This window comes from Microcebus murinus, chromosome 9 (genome assembly GCF_040939455.1).
Source record: "Microcebus murinus isolate Inina chromosome 9, M.murinus_Inina_mat1.0, whole genome shotgun sequence".
Classification (NCBI taxonomy): Eukaryota; Metazoa; Chordata; class Mammalia; order Primates; family Cheirogaleidae; genus Microcebus; species Microcebus murinus.
Genome location: NC_134112.1, coordinates 9,806,043 through 9,823,680, shown reverse-complemented (window position 1 = coordinate 9,823,680; position 17,638 = coordinate 9,806,043). Strand labels below are relative to the sequence as shown.

Sequence of the window (17,638 nt, the reverse complement as noted above, 5' to 3'; positions counted from 1 at the left end):
GAGGGAGTTTGTTGCAGTGCCTCCATGCGCACCGGGCAGTGTGATTTATAGAGGTGGCAGGTGTCGCTCTGTGGGGAGTAGCCTCTTACCGTCCAGCTGGACAGAAGTGTAGCTGCAGGTTTCTGCTGAAGCAGGGCCACTCCGAGCAGTGTTTTCAGACCCACGCACTGGGTTTGGTGCCTCCTCCAGCCATTCTGCATCCCTGCTGGGCCCTGATCATCGCTGTGTGGTTGCTGTTGGTCTCATTCCCTCTTCATTTATTTTTTTTAGAGATAGGGTCTTGGTCTATTGCCCAGGCTGGAGTGCAGCTGTGTCATCATAGCTCACTGCAGCCTCAAACTCCTGGGCTCAAGTGATTCAACTTACTGAGTAGCTAGGACTACAGGTGCACGCCACCAAGCTTGGCTAATTTTATATGTTTTTGGAGAGACGGGATCTTGCTGTGTTGGTCAGGCTGGTCTTGAACTTCTGGCCTCAAGCAGTCCTCCCACCTTGGCCTCCCAAAGTACTGGGATTACAGGCAGGAGCCACTGGCCTGGCCTCTCTTCCTCTTTACACTGAGGTCCCCCTGTGGGCAGGGACGGTGGCTTCCACGGCCCCAGTGTCTGACACATAGTGATTACATAGGAGACATTTGCTGAATGTTGAACTTAAGGACACCCAGCGCCTTTAACTTTAAACATCTTTGTTCAGAAGCAGTCTTGTTTTATTAATTAGCTAGGCCCCCCTTATAGTTTACTGTGAGGATTAAGTAAGATGCACGTGTGAAAATGCCCTAATACCTTACTAGAGACATGCTCGGTGCTACTCAGTGCATCTAAGACTTCTTCCTTCTTAGACGACTCAGTGCTTTCTGCTGAATGCTCCTGAGCTTAGCGTTCTGCATGGGGAGCCCAGCTGGTGGGTATAGCTATATTATTTACTCTGGTCCCCAAGTAGAGGCCGCTGTCCCATGACTCCGCTTTTGCTGGTTCTTTTAGCAGATGCATTTCTCCTTGTAAATTAATGAACAGATGCTTCAACTTATAAGGCTCTGAGGATTTGTTGGGTAGACTCAGTTACTCCAGAGCTTGTTCACCCAAGTGAGCTGGTGAGGTTGAGCTTCCCATCTAATAAAACTCAAGACCCGACGTCGGCAGCCGGGGCTAACCTCGCCGAGACCCTGAGCCTTGACTGCATGTGAAGAGAGCACTCTCACCACGTAAGCTCTAAATAGGCCAGATTTAGCTGGAGTTTTTTTTTAACTAAGGGCCACATTTTAGGTTTCCAACTTTTAAAAGTTGTTTTAAGCTTAAGGTGGAAAATATTGCAAGAATATTGAAAGGATCTAGGGATCTTTGCAGAGTGAGTTCAGAAAGTTGTGTACAGTTATCCGAGGCGGCGTGTTGCACGTGGAGGAACGTCTTTGCACGGTGCTGTGCGATGACCCGGCTCTGTGATCCTAGCTCTGTGCCTTGGACCCTGGCCAGTCCCTTTAACCCTCACAGCCTCAGTTTCTTCAGGAAAGACTTAGGCTGGCATGGATCCCACACCCCTCCTTGGTGCTGGGGCTGCACTCATGGGAGAGAAGCCACACTTGGCCTGGCGCTCCCCCTGCGGCTAAATTGGTCCTTCGGTATCTCAGGTTCAAAAGTGGTAAGATCGTTGGGTAGGGATGAACATGCTCGCCCAGTAAAACACCGCGGACTGAAGAATGGATGCTTGTGTGCGCTGAGACTACCTTTTAAGCTCCATCAATCTATAGAACATTCCAGTGAGTTAATCCGTGATGGTTTCCTGGAATCCTGATTCTGTGCATCAAAATATTCCTTATTGTTTCTCAGTTTATTTTTTAACCAGAGCTTTCCTTTAAATTTGCATGTTCTAAAGCAACTTCAGTTCCAAAAACCTGAGGTGTGCTCTGGTTAAGTTTCATCTCTGGAGTAGTGGAGCGCCCCCCAACAGTGCCAGCTGTCCCTCCTGCCCACGCCCTGTGGCCGGGAGCTGGGCCGGCACTGCAGGGCGAAGCACTGACGTTGTCCTGGGTGACAGCGTGGCCACCCTTCCGCTCTGTGCTGCGTGTGTGGGAGTCACAGAGGACAGCTGCCGCGGACGAGCAGGGATGCACTTCTTTACGTGACAGCTTCAGTATTCCACTTTCTAGGAAAACCTATCCACCAATTAACATTATTTGTGACTTGAAAAAACAAAAGGCCTGTGGTGCCCGCTGTATTCAGGACTAAGGGCGAAGGCCAGAGAGACACACCTGCCTCCAAGCAGGTTACAGAATTAAACTGTCATGATTTGGAGCCCCAGGTCAAAGGATCCTCCAGAGTACCCTGCCATGCCTTTGGTGTTACGGCGTCGCTCTGTCCTCTGCCAGTCTGTGAGCAGTCAAAGGGCGACATCTATTGGTCACCTCTCCTTGTCCCTGGTGCTCAGGGTAGCACCTTTAAGAACAGGGTGGTTTAGCACTAATGTGAATGAACCTTCGGGGTACCTGTGCGTCTTCAGCCCTGGCTGGCTGTTTCTACTGTGGATTTAATTCCTGATACTTTGCCCTGGTCTTTTTTCTTCTGCTTGACTCTGACATCCTCGAGGGAGGGACTGTGTCTCCTCCATCCACAGTGCCTCCCCAGAGAGCTGGCCTGGTGTAGCACCCAGTCACTGGGAGTACCCACATTTATTGCTCTCCAGCCCTGTGCACGCTCCATGCTGGGTGCAAGGGCCACACGGCGAGCCAGGGTCAGGGGAAGACAGAGCTGGGCTCAACCTAGAGAAGAACTGACCCTTGGGCCATAAGGGCATCTACAGTGGGCTGTCCTGCTTTCCTTGCCCTGCAAGAGTTCCTACTGCGTCTCACCGCCTAATTGCAGAGGGTCTTTCTTCAGGGGTGGGATTGCAGGACAGGGGCCCCTAGGGTCCTTCCCAGGGCAGACTATAATTTTGTCTGCAGACTATAATTTTATGAGCTGTACACCAACACTAAAATAGCAGTGTAAGTTGCGGGTGGTTTGTGGACCTGTTGATTTGGTTTGGGCTTCTTGATTAGAGGTGATCTTGGCAAATCTTTTGTCTCAGTTGTTTTCCTGTTGTTCTCTTATGTAGATTAGTAACTGGTTTGGCTAACAAGTAACTTTGGGATGATCCTCCAGATGGAGCTGAGCTGCCTGTCTGCACTGTTGTTTTCAGAACTCAGTTACTGCCAGGGCCACAGCTAGTTACTGTTTAGGAGGAGTGAGCTTTGTGGGTGCAGTAGAAATGGTTTAGGGACAGCCGTTTTCTTCTAGCCAATTTTGAGATTATCCATGTCTGTGGAGATGTAGGCTTCCTAAAAGCCAGGCTCATGGGCCACATGCCTTTGCATTTCCATAACCTCCAGGGCAGGGCCTTGCATGTCATAGGACCTAGGAGAATAAATGAGTGATCAAGTGTAACACATCTGAAGAGTAATCCGTGTGCCATCTGGTCACCAAGGGTGGTGCCAGTGGAGAGGAAATCACAACTCAGCGAAGCCTGGTCTGTTTTTGGTAGAGCTGATGAAACGTGATTTTTACGTGGCTAAAATTAGATCACTAAATTTTGAGGGTCATTTTCCACTTACAGTGTACCGTAAGTGGCTATCTGACCCATCATAGGTGACTGTTTTCCACAGTTCTTCTGCGTGAACCCCACACTACAGCTGCCTCTTGCCTAAACTTGTCCTGGGGCTTAAAGCTTGGTGGTGGTTAAGGGAAATGAACCTCCTACTTGGGAGGCTGAGGCAGGAGGATCACTTGAGTCTAGGAGTTTGAGGCCAGCCTGGGCAACATAGTAAGCCCCTGCCTCTAAAAAAACCCCAAATAAACAACAACAACCAAAAAAAAAAAAAAAAAAGAGAGGGACAATTCCAGGTCAAAATGGGGGACTACTTGTCAAGGGGAGACTATTCTAGGTTAAGGACCATATCAGGTCAAGGGCAGACTATTCGAGGTCAAAGGTAGATCATTCCAGATCAAGGGGGAATACTAAGTCAATGAGGAGGATTATTCCAGATCAAGGTCAGATTATTTCTGGTTAAGGGAGGACTATTCCAGGTGAAGGAAGTAGATGCAGGAGAGGGTCCAGTTGGCCTGTGTGAGAGGAAGCATTTTATGTTATGTTATGTTATTATTATTTTATTTTTGAGACAGAGTCTCACTTTGTGAGGCTAGAGTGAGTGCCGTGGCATCAGCCTAGCTCACAGCAACCTCAGAGTCCTGGGCTCAAGCAATCCTGCTGCCTCAGCCTCCTGAGTAGCTGGGACTACAGGCATGCGCCACCATGCCCGGCTAATTTTTTCTATATATATTAGTTGGCCAATTAATTTCTTTCTATTTATAGTAGAGATGGGGGTCTCGCTTTTGCTCAGGCTGGTTTCGAACTCCCCGACCTCAAGTGTCAATGGATAAAAGCCAAACTCTGTAAAATAATTTTAAACAGATTTATTCTGAGCCAAATTTGAGGACCATGACCTGGAACCACTGCCAAGAGGCCTTGGGCAAGTGGACTCTCTGTGGCTGGGTTACAGTTTAGTTTTATACATTTTCAGAAAGACAGGGGTTACAGGCAAAGTCACAAATCAATACATGAGAGGCATACATTGGTTTGGCCCAGAAAGGTGGGATATCTCCAAGCAGGGGCTTACAGGTTATAGGTGGGTTTAAAGATTCTTTGGCTGGCAATTGGCTAAGAGAGTTAGACTTTATCTAGAAGACCAGAAAGGATATGCTTATTTTAAGATAAGGGTGTGAGCACTCTGGGAGGTCCAGACAGGAGGACATTTTAAATTTACGATAGGCACCTGGTAGGATGCTTTAAGATGCTTTAAATTTACGAATAGGCATCTGCCAGGATGCTGGAGTTAAGATATTTTAAATTTATGATAGGCATCTGCTAGGATGCTTGAGTTAAGACAGGGGTTTCTTATCTTTTCGGTGATGTTAATGCCATACCAGAATCAGGTTGAGAAGTAAACCACCACTGCTTAGTGGGAATTTACCGTTTGTCAGCCTGACCCAGCTGGCCTCCTTAGGAAGGAGTTTTTAGCAAAAGAAAAAGATCAGAGTTCAGTCCTCATGAGCAATCCGCCCGCCCTGGCCTCCCAGAGTGCTAGGATTACAGGCACAGGTGCGAGCCACTGCACCCAGCCGAGAGGAAGCATTTTAGTTGATTATAGGGCTCTAAGCCTGGGTTACATGCTTGTCACCTGTCTGAAGCATGAATGAGGCTTAGGCGCTTGGGTGCTAGTCCAACTTTATTATCTAGTCTGTGGTCATGAGGTGTAGGAGGCAGTCCGATATATATGTGTGTGTGTGTGTGGGGGGGTGTTATCTATGTAATGACAACAGTTGAAAGAGATGAATTATAGTGTATTGTCAAGGTAAAACCAGTTGTAAAAATAAGTGTTGATGTATATTTTGCATGCTCACAACATATCAGATATGTGCTCAGAGCTCTACCTAGGTCGTTTTATTGACTGCCCGTGGCAACCCTGTAGGGATCATTAACCTGTTTTGCAGACAGTGAGCGCTCAGCTAACCAGTTTGTTTAGTAAGTGGTGCAGCCAGAGGTCAGGCCTTGGACCTGAGGGGCATTGTATTTACCAGCAGAAGGAGGAGAGCTGGCAAAGGGTCCATGAGGTGCAGGAAGCCCGGGGGACAGAGGGACAGAGGCATGGTGGCAATGTCAGATAGTGCACTCCTCTGGAAACTTAGATTTTTTTTGCTAATACTTTGTTTTTATTGAAAGAGCCTCCTAATCCTGTATCTGTTTTAATGGATCAATGGAATAAAACCCAGATATGCAAGGGCTAAGTACATAAAGGTGAGGTGTGAAGCAGAGGACCCTTGGCTGTCGGGAGGCAGCAGGGTCAGGAAAAATGTCAGGGTCTTGCTTTGTGAGGATTTGTTTGATTTGGGGTGGGCTTTGGTTATTTACTTTTCCCTCAGATGCTGGAGGGCTGAGCCCGTTTGTAGGCGGTGGGGAGGGGCCGTGCAGGGCAGGGCTGACCCCAGCCCAGTTACGGGGACAGCTGCAGGGTCTGTTGGGAGCCCCTGTGTGACCAGCCCCTGCCTTTGTCACTGATTGGCTCAGTGGTCACTGATTAGCTCAGTCCTTGCCACGGTCGTCCATCTGTGAGACTGGTGGGTTTGATGAGGCGCCCCCATGGCACCACAAGTCTGTGACACCATTTTATGTTGGATTTGGTGTGTGGCTGGATTTCCCATATGCAGGCAAGAGACAGAAATGAGAGTTCTTCATGGTGATTTACATGTATATATTTGGTTTGGTTTTGAAAGTGTTTGGTGATGGGGGGGTCTGAGCTTGGCCCGCTGTGGGGTCCTGGTGGGTGAGCTTTGGAAGGAGCCTCGCCGTCCCCCTGAGTTACTGTCAGGAGTTATGGAGAAAACAATGGGGAAATAAGTTCTCGCTCTGACTTAGGTCACAACCTGGCTTTCACAGGCCTGTGATGTCTCCCTGCTGGGCCTGCACATCAGTGTCTGGTTGTCTCCGGCTCATGTTCCTTGGGGTGACTGGAAACAGGGACTGTAGTGTGGCCCGTCAGCATGGCTTGGGGCTGCTGTGTGATGGAGGGGTGTGGAGGGAGGTGGGGCTCTCTGTTATCCTCACTTTCTTGCTCTTTAAATTGGCTTAGCCTTCAGAACCCTCCTTAGATGCCTCTTGGTTTGAGGTTATCAGGGTTAGGGGCTGGCCCGCTGCTGATCAAGGCTTCTCCCTTGTTGATCTTCGTTGGTGCTTGACATTCTAAATGTCAGCACTCAGCCACGGGGGCCTGTCGAGGAGAAGGAATCACAGAGAAAGCAGGTGCGCCATTGAGGACTGCGCTTGTGCAGAACACGCTTAACCTGTTGGTGCCAGCGCCGGCCACACCTGCCCCTGCCTTCTCAGAGCTCTCTGAAATGAAGTGTCCCGGCAGAGCCAGAGAGAGTTGGAGTGATGTTGTGTTTTGTCTTCTGGGGGGAATCTCCCCCTTTCTGTTGCCTTCTCGCCATTGTCTCCTTCCACATGTCATAGGAATAGGTGAGGAACAAGGCCCTCCACGCCAGAGACCGCCTGGCCGCCCAGGCCCGCCCTGCTGGCCTGCGTGCTGGCTGTGGGGCCGGTCCGCAGGCTGTGTGTTCTTAGCACCCTTCTCCCAGTTGGGCAGTTGCCCACCTCTGTGTGCATGGGGACGGTGGTAGTGGTTTTGGCTGCTTCTGTTTGTTAGCCATAGGTACGACTCAAAGCATTTGTAAATAATGAACTCCAATCATTGCCATTTCTGCCTGCAGCCTGGAATTGTGTCGCCATTTAAACGAGTATTCCTAAAAGGTGAAAAGAGTAGAGATAAGAAAGCCCATGAGAAGGTGACAGAGAGGCGCCCTCTGCACACTGTGGTGTTGTCATTGCCTGAGCGCGTCGAGCCAGACAGACTGCTGAGCGACTATATTGAGAAGGAGGTGAAGGTAAGTCGTCACGGGCCGCAGGGCGCGCCTGCCAAACGACAGCAAAGGTCGTGCTTGTGTCCATCAAACACTCTGAGTCTATGAGACGCTGCCATACAAGTACCTTAGTCGATCATCCCACTAGTTGTCTTGCCTGTGGTGATACGTCTAATATCTAATAACTGGAAAACCAAAAACCCAGATTGCTGTCCTCTAACCTCAGTTTCTGGTTCTTTCTATAGCAGCATGCCACCTTCTTTCTCCTTAGGGCCCAGCTGTGTAGGCAGCATGTGCTGCTTTACCAGAAGAGGGTCGTGGGGCTGGGAGAAAACGGGTGTCTCCTCTAGTTTGCAGATGAAGAGAGTTACTTGGTCAGGCCATGGCCTGTTGCGAGTCACATGGCCTGTGTCACAGTCACAGCCTAGGACCTGGGTCCTGATTCAGACCTGTTGTTGTGTCTCAAAGGCCTGTGCCTAGAATACTAAGCATCAGTCATGGGATGTGCATGAGTTGATTTTTAGTCCCTAGCCTAAAACAAAAGCAAATGCATAAGACGGTAAAAACCCACGAGGTCAGAGAGAATGGGAAGGAAGACAGTAGTGAATGAGGGTGATTCGTAAACTTGGAGTAAGGAAACCAATGAAGGTGAGATGACCAACAGCTAGTGCAGCCAGACCTGAGTCCCATCAGAGGAGTCCAGGAGGCTCAGGAGGGGCATGGGGCTGCTTGAATGTTCTGTGAGGGATTCTGCTCTCACTTGGCCCAGCCAGATGGTTGGCCCACCCTCACCCCACTGGGAGGTGGGGAGCTTTGGATGTGAAGAGACCTGGCACAGCAGTGGGTAGGGGAAGACCCAGACTGAAGACAAGGAAGTTAAGTCAAAGCTTGTATGTGGAATGGTGAGAATTCCCAACTCCTTTCTCTGTCAAGCTTCAGGAATGCCTGTAACCAGGCCTTTCCCACAGGGGCTCCTTGGAAGGGTGCTTGGTGGGGAAGTTGGGCAGCCCATTCTAGCCCTGGCGGTTACCATTCAGCCAGCCTAAATAAAGCCTGACAGTTGGGATTCCTGCCAGGCACCAGCTTCTGTCTGCTTTTCAGAGCTGCTTTTCAGACATGGGTAGTGGAGAATAAGTGCATATTTTTGAGGTAAACTTTCAACCTAAAGATAGAGCCCAAGACAAACACAAAAAATAAACATGAATGAAATAGCAACAATGCAGAAAACAGAGGAAGGAATTATAAAATGTATAATATTTTCAGAAAAATAAGAGGAAATATTGTTGATGATGACATGACATTATTCTACTTTTACATAAAGAAAAGGTTAAGGGAAGAACTTTTGGCATTAAAAACACATTATGTTGCTCCACTTGACCAGCCTTAAAAAAAAACAAAAAAAAAAACAACAAAAAAACACATTATGTTAATTATATATCTTAAAAAAATTGAATGGAGGGTTGAAAGATAAAAATAAAGAAAATCTCCCAGAAAGACTAACAAAAAAGACTAAGAAAGTTAGTAAACAAAAGGTGAAAAAGAGAAAAACAGGAAATTCAAGGATCTATGAGGTTCAGCATCTGACTCACAAGAAGAAAGAACGGAGGAAAGCATAAGAGGAAATTATTAAAACAAGAGAGCGAGAACATTTTGCAGAATTAACCAATAGACACGACTTTCCTCCCCGAAAGGGTCCCATCATGATGACTAGAAAGTCAGGTCTCTAAACCTGCACTTGCAGTTCCTGGAGGCTGTTCTACATCAAAACACACAGGCAAACCAAGAAGGAAAACGGGTTTGGAGCTCAGGGGGTCTAGCATAGAAAAGAACAGAGATAATTCCCAGGATGACAGAAAAGCAAAGTCCCAGGACAAGAATCTAAGAAACAGGCCACAAAAGCTCTGGGAGAGGGAAGTGCAGATATGTTTGGGTAGAAGCATATATTGAGACTGCTGAGGAATTAGAATAGTATATAGAAAACGAAGCAAATTGAGGGGGTGTCTATAAGAAACCATGAAACATTAAAACTTGAAGATTGGGTATTTCCATTTCTGGGAAGACAGAGTAGATATACTTTTCCCTATTTTTCCGGTTAAGCACAAATAAAATGCCTGGAGGTTATATATGCAATAGCATAAGAAGACTCTGAAAGGCAGAGAGAAGGCAGACCAGCCAGGGACCTCAGGACCCATAGAACAACCCCAGAGGAGGAGGAAATGGCAGCCTAGCAAGACAGAAAATGTTTAGACAGTAACTACTCAGCACTAACCAAACATGGCAGATAAAACTGTGGCTCTGCCTCTGGCTCTGCCAGCAAGGGGCCACTTCCTCCTTCCGAGAAGATCAAGTAGGGAGCACAGACTTTTATCCCTCCTGGGCAGTAACAAACCCCTGAGGAACCTTGGGTGGTTCTGGTGTGTCAGTGGAGGTGCAGTGGGGGGCAGTAATTAGGCCCCTACCTCCCCAGCCAGGGAACTGTGAGCGGAGGCTGCACAGAGAGCTGGAACTCCCCACTGTGTCCAGCAGTGAAGAGGGGCCCCCCACTCGGGTGTCACTGGAGGCCAAGTGGGGAATCTGACCTTTGATCTTCACCTGGTGGTAAAAAGGTGGTGCTTTTTACCATCTGAGGGATTAGATTAAATTTTTTTGCATTTGTGTCATCAGAGTCCTGGAGGGAGAGGAGAAAGAGGGCAGGGCTGAAAAACTTTTCGAAGATATTTTAAGGGAAAAATTCTGCATTCCCCTCCTAATAATAGCATGGTTAAGCAACTATAAAAAACTTTATAACTTCTATCTTGTAATAGTAAAACTGCCAAATAGCATAGATAAGCAACTTTTGTAACCCTTACCTCATATAAGCCTTAAAACCATTTTTTCTTCTGTAACCACCAACTTTCTCATAACAAAGCATATAAAAACCAGCATAGGCCGGGCGCTGTGGCTCACGCCTGTAATCCTAGCTCTTGGGAGGCCGAGGCGGGCGGATTGCTCAAGGTCAGGAGTTCGAAACCAGCCTGAGCAAGAGCGAGACCCCGTCTCTACTATAAATAGAAAGAAATTAATTGGCCAACTGATATATATATAAAAAATTAGCCGGGCATAGTGGCGCATGCCTGTAGTCCCAGCTACTCGGGAGGCTGAGGCAGAAGGATCACTGGAGCCCAGGAGTTTGAGGTTGCTGTGAGCTAGGCTGACGCCACGGCACTCACTCTAGCCTGGACAACAAAGCGAGACTCTGTCTCAAAAAAAAAACAAAAAAAAAAACCCAGCATATTTTAAACCCCATTTGCTCAAAATGTAGAGGCAAGACCCCTCTAAGCCCGCGCATAATAAAAAGCCTGTTTTGCAGCACTCTAGTGTGACTCTTGGTTTGTTTCCCCGGTCCTGCTTGCTGGAACAATATAAAGGCTGAAATGTCTAAATGTCTCTAATTTGGCAAAAGACAAGCAGAGAGATTAAAAAAGCTGAGCAAACCCCAAACAGGATAAACCCAAAGAAATCCACACTAAGACACATGATTGTAGAACTTCCGAAAAGTCAAGACAAAGAAAAAAATCTTATAAGCAGCAAGAAAAAACTTTACCCATAGGGGAAAACAATTGGAATGATAGCACATTTATCATTAGAAACAATGGGGACCAGAAGGAAGTGGCACGATACTCTGCAAGTGCTGAGAGACCTTGTAATACCAAAAAGATAATGAGAGTGCCGGGCATGGTGGCTCCCGCCTGTAATCCTAGCACTTTGGGAGGCCGAGGCGGGCGGATTGCTCAAGGTCAGGAGTTCAAAACCAGCCTGAGCGAGACCCCGTCTCTACCAAAAATAGAAATAAATTAATTGACCAACTAAAAATATATATACAAAAAATTAGCCGGGCATGGTGGCGCATGCCTGTAGTCCCAGCTACTCGGGAGGCTGAGGCAGTAGGATCACTGAGCCCCGGAGATTGAGGTTGCTGTGAGCCAGGCTGACGCCATGGCACTCACTCTAGCCTGGGCAACAAAGAGACTCTGTCTCAAGAAAAAAAAAAAAAAAAAAAAAGATAATGAGGCCGGGCACGGTGGCTCACGCCTGTAATCCTAGCACTCTGGGAGGCCGAGGTGGGTGGATTGCTCGAGGTCAGGAGTTCGAAACCAGCCTGAGCAAGAGCGAGACCCCCGTCTCTAATATAAATAGAAAGAAATGAATTGGCCAACTAATATATATATAGAAAAAATTAGCCAGGCATGGTGGCGCATGCCTGTGGTCCCAGCTACTCGGGAGGCTGAGGCAGCAGGATTGCTTGAGCCCAGGAGTTTGAGGTCGCTGTGAGCTAGGCTGATGCCATGGCACTCACTCTAGCCTGGGCAACAAAGCGAGACTCTGTCTCAAAAAAAAAAAAAAAAAAGATAATGAGAGAATACAAGCAACTCTACACACACACACAATGGACCAGTTCCTTGAAAAGCATGCACTCCTACAGGTCATCTAATATGAAATAGATCATTTGAATACTCTATAACTATTAAAGAAATTCAGTATCTAACTTATCTCCCATAAGTCTCCAGGCCCAGATGATTTCACTGGAAAATTCTATCAAACATTTACTTATTTCAGAATATTAAGAGTGTACAAATGTTTATGGTTACGTGGATCGCTTTTGTAATGCTTGAGTCACAGCTGTAAATGTGCCCATCACCCAAATAGTGTTCATTGTGCCTGTTAGGTAGGTTTTTGACCCTCCTCCCACTTCCCTCCCCCCTGCTTGATTTCCACTGAGTTTTACTTCCCTCTGTGCCCATGTGTGCTTGTCTGTTACAATTTAATAGCCAGTACATGTGGTGTTTGTTTTTTTATTCTTTAGATACTTCACTTAGGATAATGGTCTCCAGTTCCATCCACATTGTTGCAAAAGACATTAATTCATCTATCAAACATTTAAAGAATTAACACCAATTTTATATCGTCTCTTCCAGAAAAACAGAAGGGGAGGAAACACTTTCTGACTCATTTTGTGAGGGCAATATTACCCTTATACCAAAACCGACCAAAACAGTGCCAAAACAGACCAAAAAAGAAATTACAGACATCCACGCTGACACAAAACTCCTTAGAAAAGCATTAACTAGGCCAGGAGGCACAGTGGCTCATGCTTATAATTCTAGCACTCAGGGAGGCCAAGGTGGGAGGATTGCTTGAGGTCAGGAGTTCAAGACCAGCCTGAGTAAGAGCAAGACCCTGTCTTTACTGAAAATAGAAAAAATTAGCCAGGCGTGGTGGTGCGCACCTGTAGCCACAGATATTTGGGAGGCTGAGGCAGGAGGATCACTTAAGCCTGGGAGTTTGAGGTTGCAGTGAGCTATGATGACACCAGTGCACTCTAGCTCAAGGAACAAGGAGACTCTGTTAAAAAAAAAAAATTAGCTAATATAATTCAGCATTATATAAAAAGAATTATACACTGTGACCACGTGGAGTTTATTCCAAGGATACAAGTCTGGCCTAATATTTGAAAATGTAATCCATAATATCAATAAACTAAGGAAGAAAAATCACATGATTATATTAATTGATGGCAGAAAAATTATTTGGCAAAATTCAGCACCCATTCCTGATTAAAAACTCAGAAAAACAAGATATGTATATAAATAATGAATATGTGGATGCCAAAATTAAAAATATTCTACCATTTATAATTGCTTAAAAACGAATCATAAGTTTTATAAAACATGTATGAGATTTGTATGCCGAAAACTACACAACACTGATGAAAGAAATCAAAGATCTGAATAAATGGAAAGATCATGCTCATGGATTGGAAGATTCAACCTAGTTAATACGTCAGTTCTCCCCAAGTTGATATAAATGTATCATCTCATTGAAAAGCACAACCTCCTACCACAGATCACCCATAGGAAATAGATAACTTGAATAGCTCTCTAACTATTAAATGTGAATGATGCAATTCCTGTCAATATCCCAGCAAGATTTTTTGTAGATATAAACATGATGATTCTAAGATTTATATTGAAGGCAAAATAAGTAGAATAGCTAAAACAATTTTTGGAAAAGAAGAATAAAATGAGAAGAATCAGGCCGCCTGATTTCAAGATATTTTGTATTGCTACTGCAGTCAAGACTGTGGTACCTGCAGAGTGACTGGCACAGAGATCAGGGTAGCAGAATCATAAATCCAGAAACAGACCTACAGAAATATGCCCAGTTGATTCTTGACAAAGATGCAAAAGCAGTTCAGTGGAGAAAGGATAGCCTTTCAACACATGGTGCTAGAGCGATGGTTACATCCACAGGGGAAACTTGAACCTTGCCTTAAACCTCACACCTTGTACAAAAATTAACTCAAAATGGACCATGGGCTTAAATGTAAAAGTATAACACTTCTAGGGAAAAAAAAACCAACTGGAAAATCTTCAAGATATAGGGCCAGGCAAAGAGTTCTTAGGCATAACACTAAAAGCACAATCCATAAAAGGAAAAACTGATAAACTACTTAGACTTCATCAAAATTTAAAACTTTTGCTCTGCAAAAGAGGATGAAAAGTAAGGTACAGACTGAGAGGAAATATTTGCAAACCACATATCTGACAAAGGGCTAGTATCTAGAATGTGTAAACAACTCTCAAAACTCAACCATAAAAAAGCAGACAATCCAGTTAGAACATGGGCAAAGGACAGGATGAGACATTTCTCTGAAGAAGATATACAGGTGGCAAAAAGCACAGGAAAAGTTCAGCATCATTGACCATCAGGGAAATGCAGATTAATACCACAATGAGCTGTCACCACACACCTAACTGGCTAAAATAAAAAAGTAGCATATGAAATGCTGGTGAGGATGTGAAGGAACTGGACACTTCATACTTTTGCTGGGTAGGAATGCAAATGGTACCATCACTGGAAAACAGTCTGGCAGTTTTCAATAAAACTCAACATCTAACTATTAATATGAGACAAGTTGGCAATTGTGCTCCTAGGCATCCCAGGGAAATGAAAATTTATGTTCACATGAAAACCTGTGTGTGAATATTCAAAGCAGTTTTTTTCATAATAGCCCCAAACTGGGAACAACCCCAATCATCATCCTTCAGTGGGCAAAGGTCCGTCTGTACCATGGAAGACTAGTCAGTAATGAAAAGGGGCAAACTACTGACACACACAGTAACCTGGGTGGATCTCTCAGAGAATTATGCTGAGTGACAAAGCCATTCCAAAAGGTTCCGTTCTGTATGATTCCCTTTATATAACAGCCTTGGAATGACACAGTTACTGTATGATTCCCTTCATATAACAGCCTTGGAATGACACAGTTAGTGAAATGGAGAACAGATTGGGGTGTGCTGGGGTTGGGAGAAAGTAGGTGTCCTGTGTAAGGGCAATGGGAGGGATCCTTGTGATGAACATTCCGAGTCTTGACTATGTCTTGTTGTGATGCTCTATAGATCTACAAGACGGTGCCTTTGGGGGTATTAGGTAAAAGGTGTAATGGATCTCCCTGTATTATTTTTTACAATAGCATGTGAATTTACAATTATCTTAGAATAAAAGAAGTTTAATTATAAAGAAAGAAAAGATTGTGTATGAACAAAATTATAATTTCACTACTTACTACTTGGCATATCAGTGCAATAGGATATAGATAACAAAATGATTTAAGCACTAAGTAATGATTAAGAAAAAAGGAAGGGGAAGTGGGAGTGGTGATATAATCGGAAGTCAGTAGATAGTCAATAAATGCAAGTCTTAAATTGATAAATCAAGCAATAGCAATGTAAACCCATTATTTAGAAAAGTGACCCTAGACGCCAGAAGAAACGGAAGACTGAGCGCGGCTGCCTCTCAGACGTGGTTTATAGGCTTGTCCCAGTTGGCGCAGGAGATTGTTACAGAATTGTTTGGGCCGTTTGCCTTTTTACATTTATTTGTACATTTATTACTTTGATAAAACAAAAGCAGTGACGACCACAAAGAATCCAGCAGTGGTGAGGAAACATTTAGTCCCACGTACTCCAGTGTGGTTCTTTATGGAAAACATTTTGCATTTAGAGTGAACATTAATAAACTAAAGGTGAGAAGAACTTAATAGTAGCTTCTATTTTTGGAATGCTTACTCTGTGCAGCGGCACTGTTTAGCATTTTGGATGCATTTTTCTCATTTAATCCTCACAAAACCTTCATGCAGTAGAAGCATTCTTGCTGTGTTCGCCGTCACACGCTGGCGCTTGCTGCGGCAGAGCCGTGCGGCGCGGGGCTTCTCGCCGGCCCGCGGGGCCTGCCCACCGTGAGCGGACTCACACCAGCGCGCTGCGTGGTTTCAATCCTGGAAGAGGCGATGGGTTATGAATCACAAGAACCTTCTTGGTTAGATTTGTTATTTAAAAAGCATTTAGTTGAATACGTAATTTATGTACATGCCGTAATTTATGTACAAAATTCAGATGGTACAGAGGGATTCTTGGTAAAAAGAAGTGAGCTCTATGGAAGGAATTGCTGACAGCAGTTTCTTGTGTGAGCTTACACAGATAGTCTATCCGTGTACAAGCATGCGTGTGCATTTGTTTCCCAAATGATTACACTATTTGCCTCTCGCATTTTACACTCAACAATATGTCTTGATTTATCCCAGAGAGTGTTTACATTAGGACATATAAAGCTGCCTCGTCCATTTTAATGGCTGCATAGTATTCCATTGCATAGCTATACTATATTTTATTTAACCAGTGACCTATTAATTTGTTTTCAACTGTAATACACGTTTTATTATACCTATAGGATAAATTATAGAAGTGGAATTTCCGCGTCTTGTAAGACTAGGTTACTTTTTAATTTGATGGACATTTCCAAATTGCTCTTCTTAGAGGATTTAAACTACTGTGTGCCATCAGTAGTTTCTTGAGAGTGCAATCAGTCCTCCATCTCTGCATGTTCTGCATCTGTTGACTGAACCAACCATGGATTGAAAATATTCAGGAAAAATAAAACCAATAAAAAATAATAACACAGGCCGGGCGCGGTGGCTCACGCCTGTAATCCTAGCTCTTGGGAGGCCGAGGCGGGCGGATTGCTCGAGGTCAGGAGTTCGAAACCAGCCTGAGCAAGAGCGAGACCCCGTCTCTGCTATAAATAGAAAGAAACTAATTGGCCAACTAATATATATAGAAAAAATTAGCCGGGCATGGTGGCGCATGCCTGTAGTCCCAGCTACTTGGGAGGCTGAGACAGAAGGATCGCTTGAGCCCAGGAGTTTGAGGTTGCTGTGAGCCAGGCTGACGCCACGGCACTCACTCTAGCCTGGGCAACAAAGTGAGACTCTGTCTCAAAAAAAAAAAAAAAAATAACACAACAATAACAATACAAATTTAAAAATACAGTATAACAACTATATAATATTTACATTGTGTTAGGTATTATAAGTAATCTAGAGATGATTTAAAGTACATTCGTGTGCCACACAAGACGTTGCAGTCAATGACAGGACTGCATGTATGGTGGTGGTTCCATAAGATTATAATAGAGATGAAAACTTCCTATCCCCTAGTGATGAAGCCTTTGTAATGCTGTAGCACAGCACATTACCTTTTCCATGTTTAGACACGCCAATACTTACCATCATGTGACAGTTGCCTACAGTATTCAGTACGGTAACATGCTGTGCAGGTTTGTAGCCTAGGAGCAATAGGCTGTACCATATAGCCTAGGTGTGCAGTAGGTTGTGCCATGTAGGTTTGTGTAAGTGCACTAAATTGCCCAAGGATGCTTTTCTAAGAATGTGTCCCTGTTAAGTGACACATGACTGTTACAAGGAAGAATGAGTGTAGGTTATATGTAAATACTATGCCATTTTATATATATGATCTCAAGGGACTTGAGATCATCTGCACTTTTTGGTATCTTTGGGGGGTCCTGGAACCAATCCCCCAAAGATACGGAGGGACAGCTGTACTTGTTTATCTACACTCTGAGGAACAACACAGTGTGCATTCAAACTTTTTGATGTTTGCCAATGATAGCCATAAAATGTTTTCTCATTACAGTTTGTACTTAGAAGCTGTAGTCCCCAACCCCTGTGGCCTATTAGGGACTGGGCCACAGAGCTCTGCCTCCCCCTATCCCCCCATCCCTGTGTTCGTGCAAAAATTGTCTTCCATGAAACCAGGAACGGGTAGGGGAGCGCCCAGTAGGAGGTGAGTGGCGGCGGG

At 45.1% G+C, this 17,638-nt stretch overlaps 1 protein-coding gene across 7 annotated transcripts in view; it reads left to right on the top strand.

Annotated features, from left to right (window-relative positions):
• Positions 1 to 17,638, top strand: part of CCM2 (CCM2 scaffold protein) — a 57,836-nt gene that overhangs the window by 18,530 nt on the left and 21,668 nt on the right. For 4 of the 7 annotated variants that reach the window (XR_012920974.1, XM_012763412.3, XM_076006259.1 and 1 more), the window contains exon 2: positions 7,293 to 7,466. The exons of the other annotated variants lie outside the window; for them this stretch is intronic. Coding sequence is in view for 3 of the 4 variants with exons in the window: in XM_012763412.3 (XP_012618866.1) it covers positions 7,293 to 7,466 (174 nt within the window). In the remaining variant the exon portion in view is untranslated. The remainder of the gene's footprint in view (positions 1 to 7,292; positions 7,467 to 17,638) is intronic. 7 annotated transcript variants of the gene reach the window in all.